The sequence below is a fragment of the Medicago sativa genome, chromosome 7, assembly GCF_051527215.1.
Source record: "Medicago sativa cultivar Bolivia chromosome 7, Bolivia_mono, whole genome shotgun sequence".
Taxonomy (NCBI): domain Eukaryota; kingdom Viridiplantae; phylum Streptophyta; class Magnoliopsida; order Fabales; family Fabaceae; genus Medicago; species Medicago sativa.
Window position 1 is genome coordinate 15,273,329 of NC_140755.1, and position 21,310 is coordinate 15,294,638.

General features: G+C 33.2%; 3 protein-coding genes and 1 long non-coding RNA gene across 4 annotated transcripts; 2 read left to right on the forward strand and 2 right to left on the reverse strand.

The window, feature by feature from the left end:
• Positions 1-4,859: 4,859 nt before the first annotated feature.
• On the forward strand, positions 4,860-9,242 carry LOC146904527 (protein COBRA-like). Its single transcript, XM_085726735.1, has 6 exons — positions 4,860-5,110; positions 6,010-6,089; positions 6,683-7,139; positions 7,562-7,721; positions 7,805-8,082; positions 8,607-9,242. Exons 1-6 carry the CDS (start codon positions 5,038-5,040, stop codon positions 8,894-8,896), a joined length of 1,338 nt encoding a protein of 445 aa, XP_085582861.1. The 5' UTR covers positions 4,860-5,037; the 3' UTR covers positions 8,897-9,242.
• A 267-nt stretch (positions 9,243-9,509) lies between these two features.
• On the reverse strand, positions 9,510-13,604 carry LOC146904528 (COBRA-like protein 4). The gene is made up of 6 exons (XM_085726736.1): positions 13,386-13,604; positions 13,215-13,294; positions 12,286-12,742; positions 11,456-11,603; positions 10,636-10,913; positions 9,510-10,089 (listed from the first exon to the last, which is right to left on the reverse strand). Exons 1-6 carry the CDS (start codon positions 13,435-13,437, stop codon positions 9,809-9,811), a joined length of 1,296 nt encoding a protein of 431 aa, XP_085582862.1. The 5' UTR covers positions 13,438-13,604; the 3' UTR covers positions 9,510-9,808.
• A 1,854-nt stretch (positions 13,605-15,458) lies between these two features.
• LOC146904529 (uncharacterized) lies at positions 15,459-19,418 on the forward strand. The gene is made up of 2 exons (XR_015019148.1): positions 15,459-15,540; positions 15,838-19,418. It is a non-coding gene; the product is annotated as an uncharacterized LOC146904529 (long non-coding RNA).
• On the reverse strand, positions 16,841-19,911 carry LOC146904530 (UDP-arabinopyranose mutase 2). The gene is made up of 4 exons (XM_085726737.1): positions 19,549-19,911; positions 18,213-18,463; positions 17,942-18,110; positions 16,841-17,521 (listed from the first exon to the last, which is right to left on the reverse strand). Exons 1-4 carry the CDS (start codon positions 19,858-19,860, stop codon positions 17,180-17,182), a joined length of 1,074 nt encoding a protein of 357 aa, XP_085582863.1. The 5' UTR covers positions 19,861-19,911; the 3' UTR covers positions 16,841-17,179.
• Positions 19,912-21,310: the final 1,399 nt, after the last annotated feature.

The following is a 21,310-nucleotide window of genomic DNA, read 5'->3' on the forward strand; positions in this document are numbered from 1 at the left end:
AGTGAGGGATCAAGAGTGAAGAATCTTAATATTATAGGAATGAAATATATTTTTTTTTGTTTATTTTACCTAGACCAAAACCAGATTCACTCAATATTAAAAAAAATAAAAATAAAGATTACCTTTAATATCAATCACTGTCCGCAGTGTACCCCCACAACACGCAGTTTCAGGCTTCAGCTTTCGGTATATGTTTGATTATGGAGCATAATATAATTTTGGGTTAATAGTGATTTACCCCCTGTAATATAGGATACTTTTGGGTTTGCCCTTTGTAAATTTTTTTTTTGGGATTCAGTCCTTGTAAAATAAAGATTCTTCAGAAAACTCCCCGAGCCATATGACTAAGCAGAATCTCTTACGTGGCGCTGACATGGCACATGACTGTGTATATTATTAACTTTTTCATTTTTTGTAATTGGTCCGCGTGTGTAATTAATTGACACCTAATTATATAATTAAAAAAACATCAAAAATCATGAAATAATTCTGGATTTAGGGATTTTCATTAAACTTTTTTCACAAACCCAACACACACATTCATTGTTCTTCATGTTCTTGTTTCTTCACAAACTCAAACCTTCGTACCATAATCCCAAAATTCATGAAAAAAAATCTAACACAACTTTGACAAATAATATTCTAATCATCAACAACAACACAATTATTTAACAGTTAATTACAATCCAATAAAAATCCCCAAATCCAGAATCAACTTACCCACTTTATCTTCATCTTTCCAAACTAAAAAAAAATCACAGAAGAAAATTTATCAAACTTGGAAAACTAAATTTATGTTCATGATTTCTAATTCCCCCATTTTTTGCTTTTAATTTTTTCTTCTAGCTAAGATTATTCACCTGTTCCAGGTCGTTGCATTCATAATATAATTTTGGTGTTTGATTGTTTCGAAATTTCTAGATAAACGAATTAATAATCAAATGGCGTAGAGATTAAGACTGAAAAATAATAAAAAGTAGATCTAAACAAATAAGATTGATTGACACACATAAACAGTGAGACGTTGTGAAGGGCTATGCAGTGGCAACTAGGCATGACAATAAAACTCATACCCACGGATACCCGTCCGAACCAAACTCAATTTGACGGATTTTCCCCGGGTTTGGGGTATGGGTTCCGATTTTTTCGATTTCAAAACACGGGTACAAGACGGGTAACAAGGATATATGTATCCACCCCAAATCCATGTCCAAACCTATCCCGAACATAGAAAATCAATTTATTACTCTTTTTATATAAATAAAAACCAAAACCCTAAATCATTTCACTACACAGACAGAGTCTCAGTCTTTTAGATGACACTCGCTTATCATAGTTCTCTCTTTTTTCCTTCCATATCTCACACTCTCGACCTCTATCTTCTCCAACATCATAGTCGTTAATCGTCACTATCTCTTTGATGGGTATTACATTACAACATCGCGCTCGGGTTGAAAAATACTTTTACTTCTATTAGGAAAAAATTATCCACTACGAGAATGGGGATGGGGAGAGGATACCCGAACTCATCGTAGACGGGGATGTTATTTGATTTCTCATCCCCGTTGGTTATGGGTAGGGTAACGGGTAAGTATATGAGAGTAGGGTATAGGGATGGGAAAGGTAAAACCCATCCCCACCCCGCCCCACTGTCATGCCTAGTGTAAGCTTGCTTTTCCACGGCGACGACGACCATGGGAGTCGTGGCAGTTGCGGGCTTTGCGACAATGACACTTAGAGATCTGGGTAAAACGTGAAGGTTGAAGTGGATAGTCCGGTGTTAATAGTACCCATTTTTTCTTCTTCTAAATTGAAACACAACCCTTTTTTTTATTTGCTGTTTTGGGGGTGGCTGAATTTTTTAGTGGATGTGAATTTGATGATTTTCACTTGGAGTTTAATTGGATACTATTCAAGATTTTGGGTGGATGTTAATTTGATGAGAATTTTTTTGAAGAGGATGGATTACAATTTGATGATTTATGGTTTGTTTGATGGATTTTTTTTTTTTGGATTTTTTAGAAAAGAGTGTTTTGAATTCATGGATTTTTTTGGGTTTGAAGGTGATGAAGATGATGAAATATTGATGAAGAACATCTAAAAGGAGAAGGAAGAAGACGAGGAATCTGATTTTTTTTTATTTTTGTGTTTTATTTTTTTTAATTACATAATTACATGGAAATGAATTATACACGTACGGGATATTACAGGAGTAAAACACTATTAACCCTATGATTTTTAGAGAAGGGAGCATTATAATTTATTTATGTTTTCTCAATGGAGCATAATAATTTTGAACACTACAAATTTTTTAATAAGAAATGATGATATTTATATAACCATTTAGATAACTCTCTTTCTTTTTCTTTCTATTGTTTTTTACCATTAAAAAAAAAGAAAAAATATGTTATCATTAAATAATTATCATCAAATAGTTATACAAATATCATTACCCGTCTTTCATTTTGTGAACAAACAAATCATAACAAAATTATGGAAGAGTTGACCGAATGGCTAGAGTTGCTTTCATGAATCAACAGACTTGGTTGGTTTGATTAAGACAGGGATTTATCAATAGCTGTACTTAATTTGAATGCATCATGTTCGATTGTTCCACATATTATATATAGAAAACGATTGATGAAAAAACACATTTATATATATGGTAGGTCCTTCAAAAAAATATATGGTAGGTGATCCTAAACTTTTTTAAATATGTTTAATTTCTTTTACTAATTTTATATTTCAAAGAATAACATTGCAAAAAGGAAGATTTCAAAAAAGCTACAAGATTTTGAATAAGAAAAAAAAAATAGTTGAAATGCAATTGTTACATTTTGACGATCATTCATTTAACCTTTTCGCTCTTACACTGGATGCATTTGAAACTATTTTCGTAATGTTTTGTCTGTAATAAGTTTAAATCTCATATATTGTAATTGAAAAAATGGTGATTAATATCACGGCAATAAGTAAATTCTCCAAGTATTAGAAATAAATTCATTTGTAATCTATGAAGCACGGAAACGGACACGGACACCGTACACGACACAGACACCGACACAACTAATTTTTTTAGAAAATCTCAAAATACAGTGTAATTATATGTGTCGGTGTCAGACACGACACGTGTCTGACACGGGGCCTAATTGGATACGCCTTATTCGAGAAGTGTCCGTGCTTCATGGTTTGTAATAGAATGCATGAGTAAAAAGATTAGTATTATATGGTAAGAAAATAGAAACAAAATTATGTGGGAAAATAAGGCGAGCATAAAAATTAGGTGTAAAAATGGAAAAGGGAATAAGCTACAATTTTTTTTACGGAAAGGTGATAAGCTACATGATAAATTAAGTATGATATCAATCTTTATTTCCGTTTGGGTCAAGACGCAACTCGTAAAGATCTTTGATCAAAAGACCGAACATTATCGTGTTCTTGCAACTCATATGAAGATACTTTGTGATCAAATCACCATCCTCTATAGCAATTATACAATGATCCACAAATCACATTGAGATCCAAGCAATTGACTAACCATCTCACCTCATTGACAAAATGTCTCTGGTTTACACTGAAAGGTACATTCTCTCATTCTAATTGAATCATTGATATTGGTGAATGTCACATGATATTGACACCGCGGTGTCACCTATGTTATGTCCTCGTAAAATTGCAACACCACAATCATCTTTAATCCATTCTGAATCAAATATGTTCTTTCATCGATCAAGGCTTAAAGAAACAACTCACACGGCATATTTTATGTTGATTTAATGCAAGAAAAATTCCAATTGATATTATATACTTTCTTGCTATACCAAATGAAATATTTATAATATCAAGTGGGTACATCTTATTTTTATTAATTTATTTTGTTGACAAAATTACATGTATTAGTTTTAGTCATATTATAATGTAAAACGACTTTTTTAATTACATACACATGCCACTTAGCTTAGCTCTTACAATAAGTTTAGCAAGCCAAATTCAACGATTATTACAACCACCATTTTTCCAACTCTTTTTCGCTTTGGTTGAACAAAAAACTAATATGCATTTTATTTTTCAGAGCAAACCTTTGATATTTGTAAAATTAAACGAGCTTATCCTCAACTATTCACATGTAAAAAACACTTCTCATGTATAAAAACATATGTGAAAATCATACATTTAAATTTAATACCAGAAGTTGTTATAAACTGTTCTAATGTATATAATAGGGCTAAAATAAACTAGGAACTTCTTTTCACCTCCACTTTTTAAAAAATAAAAAATACCATACATGCTATAGAAATGTATTTTTAGACTATAATTTGTTTGAAAATACATTTTTAGTTCTACTTGGGAGTTTAGGATAGAGGGGAGGTGATGACTTTGGTAAAAAAAAAATGTAAATGGTATTTTTTTTAAGAAGTATAATGACTAGAAATTCATTATTTAAGATGAATATGTGATGTGTCGGAGTTTGAATCTCGACCTCTACATGTATTATTGATTCATATATTTTCATTAATTATAATATGTTGAAGAAACTTTTTCTTTTAAACAAACCAAAATAATATGTTGATGAAACTGATTGATTATGATTTGTTGTAACCATATCAATTGCAAAGATTAATCTTCGAGTCAGATAATACCACCATTGTAGTGTTCAAAATAGATATTTGGTTAAGTTACAAAATGATTTTTCTTATCATTTCATTCAACTTTATTTTTTTGTTAGATCATTCAAGTGATTATAATTTATGTGTAAATGCATTTTTTATTTTAATAATATATATTAAAATAAAATAAAACTAAAAAACAAAAAACATTCATTTTGTTGTTTATATACCTTTCTTAAACAGAGAGGATCCAACTGGGAGACACAACAACACTGACACATCCCATCCAGTCAGTCTTCTCCTGTTCTTTATTTATTTTCCACATTCTTCCACTCTCTCTCTTCCCATAGTCTTCCTTTCACTTCCACAGATCTTGAACCAACAACACCATAACTCTCACATACACATTTTCTCTAACACAAGAACAAAAATGGCTTTCTCTTTCTTATCAAAAACAACTCCTTGCATTCTCTTCTTCTTTCTACTTTCTTTCACTTCAACAGGTTCACTTCATCACAGTTTTTTTTTTTTTTTTTTTTTTATCATTATGTGTTTTAGTTTTCTGTATTTTGCATAATTTTTTTGTTGGTTTATAATATGTTCATTTTTTTTAATTAATGCTTGTTAAAAATGTAATCTTTGTTTGTGGGTTTTGTATAAATTTGTAATTTTTTTTAATTTAGTATTATCTTCTTGTGTCTTTTCTGTTGATGATGACTATTTTGTTGTTATTTGCTATAAAATTTGCATATGGAACAAAAGAAGAAATTTGTGTTCTTCTTACTATCTTTTTTTTTTGTTTGGTAAGAAATTATTTGGCATTTTAGCTTTTGCTGAGTCAAGTGAGTAGTATGTAAGTGTTTATTTCCACTTTTGGCTTTTGGAGTGTGTTTTAAAGGTATGTTTGGATTGACTTATTGGCTGGCATAAGCAATTGTGAGATTGTTTGAGAGAGCTTATGAAAATAACTTATGACATGTTCTCATAAGCTATTTTTAGCTTATTTCTATAAGCTCTCTAGGATAGTTTATGAAAACAGTTTATAGCTTGTATAAAAACTTGTTTGACTTTATTTTATCTTTTGTTGTAGAAATAGCTAATTCATAAGCACTTAGATGATAAGCATTTAATTAAGCTGTGCAACCAAACATGGCTAAAGCTGAAATTATGACTCCTTACATGAGATTTGTGCTTAAAAAATCCTATAATAAGGGAATATTAGCTTAGGTTGTGTGGTTATAGATAGATATCTTGGTGTGTAAAAGATGCAGTCATGAATCTACCATCTCAATATGTAAAAAATGATAAATTATGATTTTCATAATACAGCCATTGATCAATATGTTTGTTAGCATTCTTTGATCATTACATCTACTTACTATATTTAGTTTAACTTTTTCAGATGCTTATGACCCACTTGACCCAAATGGGAATATCACAATCAAATGGGATATTATACAATGGACCCCTGATGGTTATGTTGTAAGTATATTATTTTACAATATCGCATATTAATATGAGAAGTAAACTATATGTTGTACACTATGCATGATGATATTTTTGGCTACTTTTCTTTCAACTTGTTTGTTTGTTACATATTTGTGATGAATTTGCATCTTCGTCTCAGCTGTATTTCATATGTGATATATCTTTTCTTACTTGAATATGCACTTAAAGATTATGGAGACAACTTATAACGTGTCTATAAGTTGTTTTTACCTTTTCCATAAACTCTCCAGGGTAGCTTATGAAAACAATTTATACCTTATACATAAGCACTTATATTGTAAAGCGTTTAATTAAGTTGTTTACTCAAACAGGGCCTAAGATTACTACCTAAGTTTTTTCTAAAACCAAGTCACTTTGTTCCAATTTGAAATGTGACTCTTCGAATTCCTTATCACACTTCTAATCCGTGTTACAAATGATTTTGAAGTGTATGCTAATTATTGATTTGAAGTATATAAGTGAGTTTATATAAAGGATAAACTAGTGACCAGAGCCTTTAAGAATAAATTGTGTCTGCTTTTGTTCCATTAGTTGTTTAGATATATTTTGAACAATTGAAAGTGCAGGCCACAGTTACGATGAACAACTTCCAACAATATCGTCACATCGCTTCCCCTGGCTGGTCACTAGGATGGACATGGGCAAAAAAGGAGGTAATCTGGAGTATGATGGGATCACAGACCACAGAACAAGGTGATTGTTCAAAATTTAAAGGAAATGTTCCACATTGCTGTAAAAAGAATCCAACCGTTGTAGATTTACTTCCCGGAACGCCTTACAATCAGCAAATTGCGAATTGCTGCAAAGGTGGTGTGCTTAGTTCATGGGCTCAAGATCCTACCATGGCAGTTGGGGCGTTTCAAATCAGTGTTGGTAGAGCCGGAACCACAAACAAAACTGTTAAAGTGCCTAAAAACTTCACCTTGAGTGCCCCGGGACCTGGTTATACTTGTGGGCCGGCAAAAATTGTGAGACCTACTCAGTTTATTCAACCAGACAAAAGGAGAGTGACTCAAGCACTCAGTAAGTTAACGAACTTCTATACTTATCTCGTAGTTTTAAATATGTTTATTTAAATTTCCTATGCCTCCTATCAATGTCACACTATTCACTGAACAAATTGCCATCCATAGTTGAAGTTTTTGTTGGCAACAGAAAATGGCACTCGTGTTTGAATTTAAAATTGATATGCTTAAAAGTCAGTTGTCCCGAGCTATGTAGCACTGATATTTCAGATTGAAGGCATGTCTTGTGTCCAACACTGACAAAACACCGATATATGTGATTACATTTAATTATTCCATTTTCTTAAATTATTACTTGTTTCGACGTGTCAGTGTTGTGTCTGGTATCTGTCTGTGTTCGATAGGTCATGAGTGATGAGTAGATATCAGCAGGCTCCCACAATTTAAGTTTGATCTTAACTTCAATTTGATTCATTGCAGTGACATGGAATGTTACATGCACATATTCACAATTTCTAGCTCAAAAAACTCCCACCTGCTGTGTCTCCCTCTCATCTTTCTATAACGACACCATTGTACCCTGTCCAACATGTGCATGTGGCTGCCAGAGTAACTCATCTCAGTCGGGGACTTGTGTTAAGTATGTTTCGTTCACTGACACTACTACGATTTCCTTATAGATTTTATGCTGTAAACTCATATTTATTTTCTTTTTGGTTTCAGTCCAAATACGCCACATTTGGCATCGGTTGTTTCTGGTAACGGAAAGAATAATTTATCACCTTTGGTTCAATGTACTAGTCATATGTGTCCAATCCGAATCCACTGGCATGTTAAGGTTAACTACAAGGAATACTGGCGTGTGAAGGTTTCCATTACTAATTTTAATTACCGTATGAATTATTCCGATTGGAACTTGGTTGTTCAGCATCCAAACTTCGACAATCTGACTCAGCTGTTCAGTTTCAACTACAAGTCATTAAATCCTTATGGTTTAATAAGTAAGTGTGATCCCACCTTGTTTGTTTGTTTCTTGAGTAAGAGATTTCTCAAATACTGTTGTAAAACATCAAAACTTTTACGCCTTAATTTCTTTTCTTGTTGTGTTGTTTGAACAACTAAAATTTGACAACTTTTGCGACAACAAATCTAAGTGGTTAACACAGTCCAAATAGGTGGTTAATTACTTTCCTTAGATGGTTAATGGATATTCAAGGTGTCAAAACTCATTAACCATCAACGTAATTTCTTTAACGACAAATTTGGACGTGATTAACCACTTTTTTCATGTGTTCCAATCTACATGTAGTTTAACACCTGAAAAATATGGATAACCGTGTCCAAATTTGTGGTTAAAGAATTTCGACACCTGGTATATCCATTAACCAAGTATTGAACTTAATTAACCATTTATTTGAATTGCGTTAACCACTTAAAAAGTTTTCACAAAAGTTGTTTAAATTTGGTTGTACAAAAGTCTTTGTTTATTGTATTCGTATTTTCTAATGTGAGTTGCTTTCAACAGATGATACAGCAATGCTTTGGGGAGTTAAGTTCTATAATGATTTTCTTAATCACGCCGGCCCTAGTGGCAATGTTCAATCCGAGCTACTCTTCCGAAAGGATAAATCAACTTTCACTTTTGATAAGGGCTGGGCTTTCCCTCGAAGGATCTACTTCAACGGCGACAACTGTGTGATGCCACCTCCTGATGCTTATCCATGGTTACCTAATACTGGTTCTCGGCAAGAGGTTTCATTGTTTGCTTTAGTAATGGCCTCCTTGGCAGTCTTAGTATTCTATGCATATGTTTAAGGTTCCAACCTGTGATTATACTTTATCATTGTAATAGAAAATTTTCAGTCTAACCAGTTTTGGCGTCATATTTGTGATGTCAATTTGGTTTTCAAGGCGATCAGAGGGACTGACTATATACACGGGTGGCGATTTGAGATTTGCTCATGCATCCCAGGATTGTTACATAGGATTCAGCATATTGGTGGTAGAATATGTTACTATTTTGTTATTTGTGTCTGTTGTGATGCAATGTTACATGTATCCTTATTGTAAGTTGTAACTTTATCTGTAATTATAACAAATATATACATCAACAAACATTACATGGAAATATAAGCCTGATGAATCTTGTGCGGACTTGAAATGCTATTGGTCTTTCTACTTGTTTCCTGCTTAGGATCTTTTTTATTTTTTTCTTATCTTGCTTAGAATCAATATTAGGTCTGTTTGGATTGACTTTGAGCTTATTCACCGACATAAACACTTATCAGACTGTTTGGGAGAGCTTATGGTAACAGCTTATGACATGTTTATAAGCTATTTTTAGTTTATTTCTTTAAGCTCCTAGGATGAGTTATGAAAATAGTTACATGTATGATAAGTGTTTATGCTATAAACACTTTATAAGTTGTTTATTCAAACATGAACATTGTATTAGAGATAGAATAGCAGAGGTTACAACATTGCAAAACAAGTATTTACATAAGTCAAAAATCTTGGTTGTGAGCTGTATTTATCATCAAGCTACTAAGTACTTACTAGTACTCATGAATCACAACACACATTCAACACAATACATTCATGAGTCTTGTTTGTAATGTTTTAAAAGAATGCCTCAGTGTCTTCATACCTGTGGTTGCGGATTCCGAGGATGACAATACTTGGCTTCAAAATTTTCACATGACAATTCAATCTGATTTATGTATCAATTCACCAAAGAGCTAGCAAGAGAACCAATGAGAAAATGAATGCTTGGAAGTTGAGGACATTCACAGGTGAAGAATTAGGGAGGTAAGGGTAGGTATCAGGTGAAGGCATCATGCATTCTTCACCATTGAAGTAGACTCTTCTAGGAAATGCCCATCCTTGGTTGAGTGTGAATGTTTCCTTGTTCTTTTGAAGAAGCACTTCTGATTGAACATTTCCACTTGGTCCAGCTTCCATCAACAGATCATTGAAGAATTTCGTTCCATAGAACATACCAGTGTCATCTGTATACAACATGAGAAATACAGTTTAGCAGTGTCATCTGATTGAACAATTCGACAAGCATAAGCTAGTTTAAATAGTTCAATTAAAACTTTAATGTTTTGATCGACTTATTTGAGTTTATTTACTAGCATAAACACTTACGAGACTGTTCAGGAGAATTTATTGAAATAGCTTACAACATGTCTGTAAGCTGCTTTCAAATTAGTTCCTTGTCTCCCTGATAGCTTATATAAACAACTTATACCTTGTATAAAAATAATTTGACTTTATTCTGTATTTTGTTACATAAATAACTTAAACATAACTTCTTGTATGATAAATGTTTATGCTATAAGCGCTTAAATAAATTGTTTATCCAAACAAATGTTTGTTCATAACTATCTAAAGAGCCAATTGAAACAAGCTGAAATCGGTTTATATTATAGACATGTTATAAGCAAGTGTGCTCTAATGCAATTATAAGTGATTATATCATGCAATAAATTCAAATTAGTTCTAAATAAGCTCTTCCAACTATAACTGTTCTTGATATATCTAAAACTTACTTATGGATTGATAGGCAAGCAAAGGCTTGTAATCAAAGCTGAAAACTTGAGTGACATTGTTAAGATTTGGATGTTGTACAGCAAGAGTCCAAAGAGAATAATTCAATCTATAATTGAAATTTGTAACAGCAATCTTGACTCTCCAATAGTCCTTATAGTTGGTCTTCACATGCCAGTGTACCCTAATGGGGCACATATGATGGGTACACTGCAGCAATGGTTCATTGTCTCTCTTTGGAGTATGTAACCCTACCATGTCTAGGAATTTGGAGTGACCCCTGCATACCATGCCAACATTTGAGAAAATTATTATATTTTCTCTTTTGGTTGTCTAGCTCTTAGAATTCAAAGACGGTGTTTTAAAAACCAGACCAGAGAACTGAATGATTAATAAATAAATAAATAAAAAGTAAAAACTAAATGAAAAAACACGAAAATAAAAAACGGTTGAACCAACTACTGTTCAATTGCGGTTCACTCGTTTCAACCCCAGTTTAACTTGATTGATATAATTGGGATTAAACCAACCAAAAATCTAGTTGATTCCCGATTCAACCAGTTGAACAGCAGCTGGTTTGGTCCGGCTTTTAAAACATTTGTTAGAAATGAAGAGTTCATTGATAGTCTTGAAAGATCATGCTCAACCCGTTGACTTGATTCAACCTTGGTTCAACCGAATTGTGGTACAATCAGGATCAAACCAACCAAAAAACTGTCTGAATCCCGGTTCAACCGGTTGAACCAGTTGGTTTAGTCCTACTTTTAAAACATTGCTTAGAAATGAAGAAATCATTAATTGCTTAGAAAGATCAAACTTTACTTGACACAATTCTTCTTGTTCTGGCAGCCACAGGCACAAGAAGGACAAGGAGTAATTGTCGAATTATAGAAGGATGACAAAGATACACAACAACTTGGATTCTTTCTTGCAAGAAATTGTGAGTATGTGCACGTAACATTCCATGTCACTGCATGAAATAGAAATGAAACTTTTAGAATTGTTGAATATATGGAACTTGGAGAGGAATTCGATACATAGGTCCGTTAAGTTCCACCATGTGTACACTGTTACCTTTTTCACACATTTCGTTACAAAAATACCTGTGTCTTTTTGTTCTACATAGATCCTTTAAGTTTTATAACAGACACTTGTGTATTTTTATAATAGAATGTGTGAAAATGGGTAAAGACATATGTAACATCCCAAACGACTTTTAGAATTGTCGACTAACCCCACAAACCAACACAAGTCTTTTCAGCGTGTGTTACCTCACTCGCACGCTTTCCGGGAAACTTCACAGAAAGTCACCCATCCCAAAATTGCTTCAAGTCAAGCACGCTTAACTGTGGAGCTCTTATGGAACGAGCTACCGAAAACAAGATGCATCTTCTTTTTGGTAGCCCAAACCATAAGAACTCCACAATTAAGCGTGTTTGACTTGGAGCAATTTTGAGATGGGTGACCTTCTGGGAAGTTTCCCGAAAAGCGTGTGAGTCATGACTAAACACGCTGAAAAAACTCGTGTTGGTTTAGAGGGTCAATCGGAAATGCTTAAAGTTGTCTGGGATGTTACAGCGTACACCTAATCAGACTTAATGTCTTAAATGATACAATTAAACAACTTAAAGGACTGTAGATATCGAACTTACTAAGTGCTTGAGTCTTGCGTCGCTTATCCGTGGTGAGGAAAGTGGTGGAAGGAACAATCTTAGCAGGACCACAAGTATAGCCAGGTCCAGGAGCCAAGAGAGTGAAATTCTTAGGGAGTTTCACTGTCTTGTTTGAAGTACCAGCTTGTCCAACACTAACTTGGAAAGCTGAAACTGCTGATGAAGGGTCTTGTCCCCATGCTGCGACAACTCCACCTTTACAACAGTTTGAGAATTGTTGATTGTAAGGTACACCAGGAAGAAGGTCAACAACTGTAGGAGTTTTCTTGCAACAATGAGGTACATTGCCTTTGAATTTAGTGCAATCTCCTTGCTCAGTTGTTTGAGATCCTACCATTGACCATATAACTTCTTTCTTAGCCCATGACCATCCTAATGTCCATCCCGGATTCATTATGTGCCGGTACATTTGGAAATTGCTCATTGTTACCGCTGCCTGGTTTAATATGCAATGCATAAAAGTAAGTAATCTTGATCGTTGATGGAAAATTCATGAGTCGATATTACAATGCATCCATGATTTGTTATGTATGTACATCTAATAACAACCTCTGATTTATTCATCAATAGTCAATAGTATTTACTTTACACTCTAAAGTGAGTTGTTAACTTCTGAGAAGCCGGATCCATAATTTAGATACCCCGCCCAACCGTAAATATTGCGACGTCATATCAATTTAGTCTTAATTTGATCTTTCAGTGCTTCCTTTATCAAACTGATACTATACATTTGATCCATAACATTAATGTATGTCTAATGCGATTCTGCAATTTATTATTACAACATCGTTGCTCCTCGATAATTAAACACAACAAATTTTTAAGCGTACCAAATAAAACTTCTTTTCACGAATTTATGGGGTTCTTGATACCAGTATAAAACACATAAGGGTGCGGATTTTACTTACCACATAGCCATCTGCTGTCCAAGACACAACATCCCATTTGATCGTTATATTTCCGTTAGGATCCAAAGGATCATATGCAGCTATAGCAAGAAAGCGTCCGAGAAATCAGTTGAATACGAATATGAAAAGGAAAAGGCCAAAAAAATTGTTTAAGTGAAAGATAAACAATACCTGCATAAGAAAATAGCACAATGACACATATTGCTGATATGAGAAGCCTCATTCTTTGAGTATGTGCCTTTGATGATGTTATCAAATTATGATAATATTCTGCTGGGATTAGCAACCTTATTTGTATAAGATTGTAGTAATCCTCAGCTCAATGCTATAACCATGGAATTTGAACAAGAGACTTAAGAAGAATTCTCTTTGAGGTTCAAGTGATGGCTTACCTAATGGTTGTTAGGTACATGCACATTTATATACTTCTATCACTGTCTCATACTGTGATATTTTTCCTTTGAATTTTCTATATCTTAAAGCAACAGCAATGACCAGAATAAGGTGAAGTTTGGAGATACAAGAGTGAACATAACACTTCAACTGTAGTGTTTGAATACTCACTTGTTCTATGATGGGTTAGGCTCACCATAGTGAGTTTAGTGGTGTAGCCCTTATTCCATTCAAATAAATTCTTAGAAATGGATAGAGGCATATGACACAATTTTATAAATAAAATAAAAATTATTACGATGATGGTCGGAAATAAACCTAACTTGATTTTATATATTTTTTAAGTTAACCATGTTATTGGTGCGAAGTATCCACCGACTTTGTAGATGATTAATCTACTTTGAGAAACATGGTTGGTCACCTTTAATAGGATCCGTTACTAACCAGTTTTTTCATCCACAAGACTTGAATTGAAACATTCTTTAAGATATCTGAGTTCAGTTTCACTCTGATCAACGCAACTTGTGATTGTGATTTTATATTTAATAATAGGTGTAATTGACCCATAAAAGAGTCTTTTTCTCCCTTTCTAGTTATTTTTGGTATTCTAAAAACGTTCCATTTCTTTGAACATTTTTTTCTTCAAATATGATTGGATAGCAAGGCTTGAATAAGTTTATAATGAGGTGAAATGAAATGTATTATGAATTTTATTTGTATGCACAATAATTGTAGAAAAAATTACGCATGCATCAAATTATATTTCACAATGAACTTATATTGGTATTTTCAAAATTAACATAACAAAATCACATCTTAGTGTGATTTAATTAGATGTAAGTTAAATAGATTTACATGGCATAATAATTAATCTCATTTGTATTATCAGGACCGACTCAAGAGTAAGGCTACTAAATCTCTCACTTTAGATCTAACAAGAAAACTTTAATATTAAAATTTGTTTTAAGTCTCACTTACTTTTGAAGGTTACTAGACCGACACTTGTGTGCGTATTACAGTCCTAATATGAACACAACTTGAGCATATTAGGTAACACTCTCACTTCTCTACACCATACCAACTAATTTTTCTGCCTCCACTTTGAGTCAGAGACATGAGTTTGAATCAAGCAAGCTTCGTAAGGACAGTTAGTGAGTTCCTTTCTGATCAAAAGGACACTCCAACAACTACATGAATCTCACTATTACAATCCCTATGAACACGTTAACACCGTCCAAGAAACAACATACATAATGCATACCAAGTTTTGCACATTAACACATGATGATCAATCATGAAACCATTAGAGAGAAACTCATGAACACATACATCCAAACATGGTTTTGAATTGTGGCCACACTATAAAGGGTTTTGAGTCTATGCAACGGCATCACAACCGCAATTTACCCTAATATAAAGGAGGTTCAGAGCTGCAATCGCAATTTAAAATCATACATCCACTCAAGATGAGAAATGATATTTTGACAACTATTGGTACAACTTAATGGACAAACCTTTATGCAATATTTCCCTCACCTTTTCTTTTATAACTTCCAAAAACAGATCTAGCATTTTTCAGAAAATTTGAAAATGTTTAAACACTGTACACTGTTCTCTAACATAAATGTTAGAAAATTAAAATTGAAAAATGATTTGAAAAAGTGTACATCCCTTAAAAAAGTAATGTTGTCGAAAGACAAAGACAACACCAAAAGCATCAAAAAGTGGTTTTTTTGAACCTCTTATTGAGTATGGACCCCATATTCATCTCCACCTAAGGATTATAGACCTAATAAGAATTGTGAAGCAAGGAAAAAGAGATATATATTGAAGAACCATACAATACAAGTTATACAACACAACAGAAGAACCAAACAAGAATGAAAACTTCAAATATGTATATATATGTTAACTCATCCCAAAGAATTTTGTGGTAAGTGAATACATTTTCTAGGGTACATTTAGGAGTCATTATTACAACTTGAACCTATTATTATGTGTGTTTGTATTATCCTTTCAATCCCAAGATTTTTTTTTTCTTCAAATTATTTAGTCTTAATCATGGATTATAATATAGGAATGTTGCTAATGACTCCCTTATTAATAAACTGATGTGTTATCTATTGCTCTCTCACATTATTATGGAAAGAAGATTGGTTATATGTTTTACATTTGACCACTTTCTATGATCTTGATCCTTATGGTTCACCTTCTTTGTTTCTGGATTTAGCAGTCTAAGTGGACCTTTATGGTCTACTCCAATCTATGACAAAAAAATGGGCAGAGGTGAAATCTATGAAGAACATTTATCCTTCTTATGATTGCATATCAGGTGTGTGTTTCTTTGTATTGTGAATTCTTTAGTAACATGAATACAAATTATGATGCTCGGACACTCCTAAGATTAGGTGTGTCAACATGTCTAACATGTGTCGGTGTCTGGTATCAATCGACACGTGTTTGTTTTTTTCTTCGAATAGACACACCTCATACACAACTAGTAATAATGAAACATGTTCTAACTGATTAATTGTAACAAGTATCTAGTTACTTTACATGAAAATGATGTTCATGGCTGCTATATTTCTCAAATTGTTAACATTGACATTAAGATAACTTCTGAAAACAAGATGCGTTATGTTGTGTATGACTCAGTTAGTAACAAGTGGCCGGATTGATTAGTAAAGTTCATGCGTAATATTGTAATTTGGAGCATAAAACCTAAGTTTGAAATAATTGAAAGGAAACTGCAACTGCTATGCAGTCGAAAAGGTAAGCACACTTGACCAAACTTTGTGACCAGTTACCAACGATTGATCCGGGTTGTTGTTCTAACATATTCGTATTACAATTTACAAACGTTTGATCCGGAGTTTAATTACAACTTCCAGATGTTGACAAACTTTAGAAACTATTATTCAGATTCACATTTACAAAAGATAACAGAGTTGGCGTTTTTTATCTGCACGTTTTGAACTTTAGAAACGTTTGTCTAATGATAATTCTGTATTGACGTAGACTTTTAATTTTAGAAGCAAACATACTTTGAATGGTACATCATAAATAATTGTAACTCATCATTCAAATGGCAGAAAAAACCACCTAAGAAGAATTAATTCTGAAAAGATCAGTTTAAAACTTGATCAAGGGTATCTGCACTAGTTAATAAACTACACATCAATGTAGTTAAATCGAGAGCAAATCGTGAATCAGACGACCTATTTTCTGCAATGTGAATCAAATTCAAATTTTATTATAAATTGTAAGATACATGACAAAAAAATGACACTCTGAAGTAAAAGCAAGTAACAGAAACATAAACTAATACATCAATAGCCTTCCTATGAGACTCATTTGACATGAAACAAGATGCTGCCGTGCGCCCTAAAACCGCATAGTCATTTATTGTTTCTAAGCTCATAGCATGAAATTACTAAAATAGAACTACAGCTAACAATGCTGCAAATTCTAAACCATGAATAACATTAAGCTGAAATAAATACTAAAAATATTAGTATATAAATAGTTTCACTTCAAATCCCAGGGGCAGTTTGTAGCTAACCAAAATTGATTCATGCCTTGGCCTTGCCATTGGCGGCTGCTGCCGATGCTCCGGCTGGGTTGAGCTCATCCCAAGATTCAATCCAGGTGACCATGGCATCAGCCAACTTGTCAAAATAAGGATCAATCTTGCTAAGTTTGTCCTTGACTTCTTTGGCAAGCTCGATGTAACACTTCTGAACAGTGGTAGCTTCTTTTGAAAGAACAACATTCTGGAAGAATGGAATAATGTCTTCTTGCCAGAATATACCCTTGTACTCTTTCCTCAAGTTAACAAATGGGTTACTGGCCTTGCTGTGATAGATATATGGAAGACCAGTTTTGACTCCCAATCCTAAGTGATCACAGATTACCTACACAATCATCGTTGAAAAATATCTCAGTTGTTTTCATATACAATGATATTCATAATATAAATATAGTTCGATTGATAGTTACCGTCAATGTAACTTTCTTTTATACATGTATTCAATCAGTGTTCTAATGTATATCTCAGTTGTTTTAATGCAATGATACTCAATATATAAGTCTATTTGGATCGACTTATTTGAGTTTATTTACTGAGCACTATTGAGACTGTTTGAAAGAGCTTATAGAAACAGCTTATGACATGTTGATCAACTATTTTCAGCTTATTTCCATAAACTCTTTTAAGATGGCCTATATGAGTGTAATTTGACTTTATTTTATCATTCGTGTGCGTGTGTGTGTGTGTGTAAACATTTAAAAGTTATATTTCCAGAGAATTAGGGGGAAATGAGCCAAGAAAGAACCTTGATACACCAGCCAGCCCACATGTCGTCGTAGCGTCCAATAGGCTGACCATCACCCATGAGACCAAAGTACATTGCTGGTCCAATGAGCTCACGGTCAAATGCTAAGTTCATTCCACACATGGGAAATAGAGTTCCTTTTGGAATGGTCATAATAGCATCCACATACCTTAAAAATAACAGCCACAAATAATCAGAGTCAAGATTATATACGTAGAATAAAACTATAGAAATCTTCAAATGATTATAAGAGTACTAGTGGTAAATGTACCTAGTGTTCCTTTCAAGAGGCTTCACAAGCTGAGTAGGAGCATCATAGTCAGGGATATTGAGCCAAAGACCGTGAGAAACAGCAGTTGGTACACCTTCACGGAGACTGAAGGGGTAGCCACGAACGAAATCTGCACCTTCTCTGTAAGGTTCATAGAGAGTGTTGAAAAAGAAAGGTGTGGATGGGCAGAGAAGGTTCTTGATATGCTGCTCAAGTGCATTGATCTTTTTCCCAGTAGGATCATTGGCAACCTACACCAACAACATAATATAATAATAAGAATAAAACTATGGTGAATCTCAACATTTCATAACGACATGCAAATGATTTGATCTATTACACATTATTATTTGCACACTGAAGGATCTAGGTTGTGCAATCACAACTCTGTCGGCTACATCTGGATCACCCGATCTTGATCGGACAATCCAGATTTCAAGCTTCGTGTTCTAGATTGTAAGAAATTCAAGGTCTACAATGAAATCTGGATTTTGATGTAGCTCATTACATGCACTCACCCTGTAAACAATCCGATTCCCTAAATCTAACCACAATTCCCTAAAGACGTGATTAGAGTCTACATATTAGTATCATGTCAAGTGTCTACATGCCACTGCCGTGTCAGATGCCTACATGTAGTGCCGTGTCAATGTCTACGTGTGGCGCCAATGTGTCCATGTGTGGGATTCACAAGTTAAGAGTGAATCAAAATGTAAGACAAATCTAACAAAATGGACAAAATTTAAGGCTTCCATGTTTAAACTTAAAAACATAACACTTGTACAACCAATTTTCAAGACAATGCATATCTAAATGTCCAATCCCCTGTTTCAAACACACTGCAAAGCCTAACAAATGAAGATCCAAAACAATTACACACATACAAACAAGCATACAAACAAACAAACAATAAAAAACAAAACAACAATAACAAATCCAAAATTTCCAAGATACCACCTCAAAATTCAAAATTCAAAACCTAGATCAAGATCAATAGATGTCGTTACACTCAATTACTTTCATTTTCTTAAATTATCTTTGATGTAAGTGTTTTATTACGTGTGTCAGTGTCGTGTCGGTGTCGGTGTCTGTGTCACTGATTCACAACTAAGAGTGAAACAAATGAAAGACAAAGCTAACATGATGGACCAAAATTAAGGTTACAAACAAAAACAACAAACCAAACAATAAAAAACAAAAAGAAAACATATCAAGATCCAATCGAAACACATCAAAAACGAAAATTTCAAAATTCAAAAACCAGATCAAGATCTGAAATACAAAACCCAGATGGGAAATTAAAAACAAGACATAATTCAGATAATAAAAAACTCACAAAGCAATCATCATCAATGGTGTAGATATACTTCTTCTTAGAAACCATATAACCAAAGCAACGACATGCAGAATCCTTGAAAGAGATACAGCTAGCTTTTGGGCCAAGAATCCTGTTAATATCATTACGGTTATAGAGTTCATAATCAAAACCTTGAGGAACATTGATGGTTTTTGAAGGGTCACCATCTTGAACAATGATGAGATGATAAGGCTCAAAGAATGGCCTCCACATCTCTAAGAAATCAAGATTTCTTATTGTTGGAATAACAATGTCAAGTTCATCTTTCAACAATGGTGTCGGTGAAGCCATGATGAGAGAGAGAGAGAGAAGAGAGAGAGAGAGAGAGAGAGAGTGAGGAATGAATGAGAGAAGAGAGACAGAACATGAAGGAGACTATGTAGGGAGGGAGAAAATGTGGCACGTGCGAGTCCGATGTTAGCGGCACGAGTGAAGGGGTTTGTAAAAGAGACGCGTGGATGAGTGTAAGAGGTTTGGAGACTGTTTCAACTTTTTTTTTTTGTTTGGTTGGTTGCCCTACAAATCTTCAATCAAGTTTCTATACTAAACACACTATGGACCATTCACATCTCAATAATGTTGTTGATGTTACTATCTACAACTCATAGATGTTTGGATCCCTTCATAATTTGATTTAGTGTATGATGCTATGGTTTTGTTTTTAATCGGTGTGTATGAAAAAAATATTTGTTGAAAGATGTCGATTTTTTAAATAAAGTTTAGTTATATCGATGAAATTCGTTTATGTGGTTGTGCGTGAAGTATATATTTGTGGTTTAACATATGCAAATACAATGTTTATGTTTCTTTTGTATGGACGGTGTGATTAAATTCAAATGGTTAATGAATTTCAATTAAGGAATAATTGCTTTAAAGAATTCGTATTCGAATTGTAGAGGACTAAAGGTAACAATTAATGAACAAATTTTTCTTATTTATTCATCGGATTTTTTTTTTAACTCCGTATTCGATCAAGGAAAGACTAATTCGAAGGGTACAATCCCATCCTCTACTTGTAGGGATCCTATTTAAAAGCTGAGCAAAGCTCTACATGGACTACCTATCTAAATTGATATTATAGAGAATCGAACTTGAGACATAGTGTCCCGAGGTGGATTTACATAGTGTCCCTTGCCAAAAGTGTAATTTAGCTCTTTTAGTTGAGATTTTTTATTAAAAAAAATTATTAGTTTGGTATAATGATCAAAATAGTCCGATTTATTTCCATATATTAAATTGGGTTAAATATGTTTTTGGTCCCTATAAATATGTCAACTTTTCGTTTTAGTCCCTCTAAAATTTTCCTTCAACTTTTAGTCCCTATAAAATTTTCAATCTTCACTTTTGGTCCATCTTTTAAAGTAAACTCATATGTAGAATTCATATTTTTTAATAAAATTTTCCATAAAAATTCAAAATATTATAAGAATCACTCCAAAAAAAATTCAGAATTTTTTAACAAAACATGAATTTAATATGAATTTTTATATTTTTTACGGTTTAAAATTCATATTTAATTTATGTTTTGTTAAAAAATTCTAATTTTTTTTAGGAATTTTTTTTAGAATATTTTACACATTTCTACATAATTTCATTAAAAAATACAAAAATTAAATTTAAAATAGGGACCAAAAGTAGTGATTGAAAATTTTATAAGGACTAAAAGTCGAAGGAATATTTTAGAGGAACTAAAATGAAAAGTTGACATATTTAACCCTATTAAATTCAAGCAATAATTGTA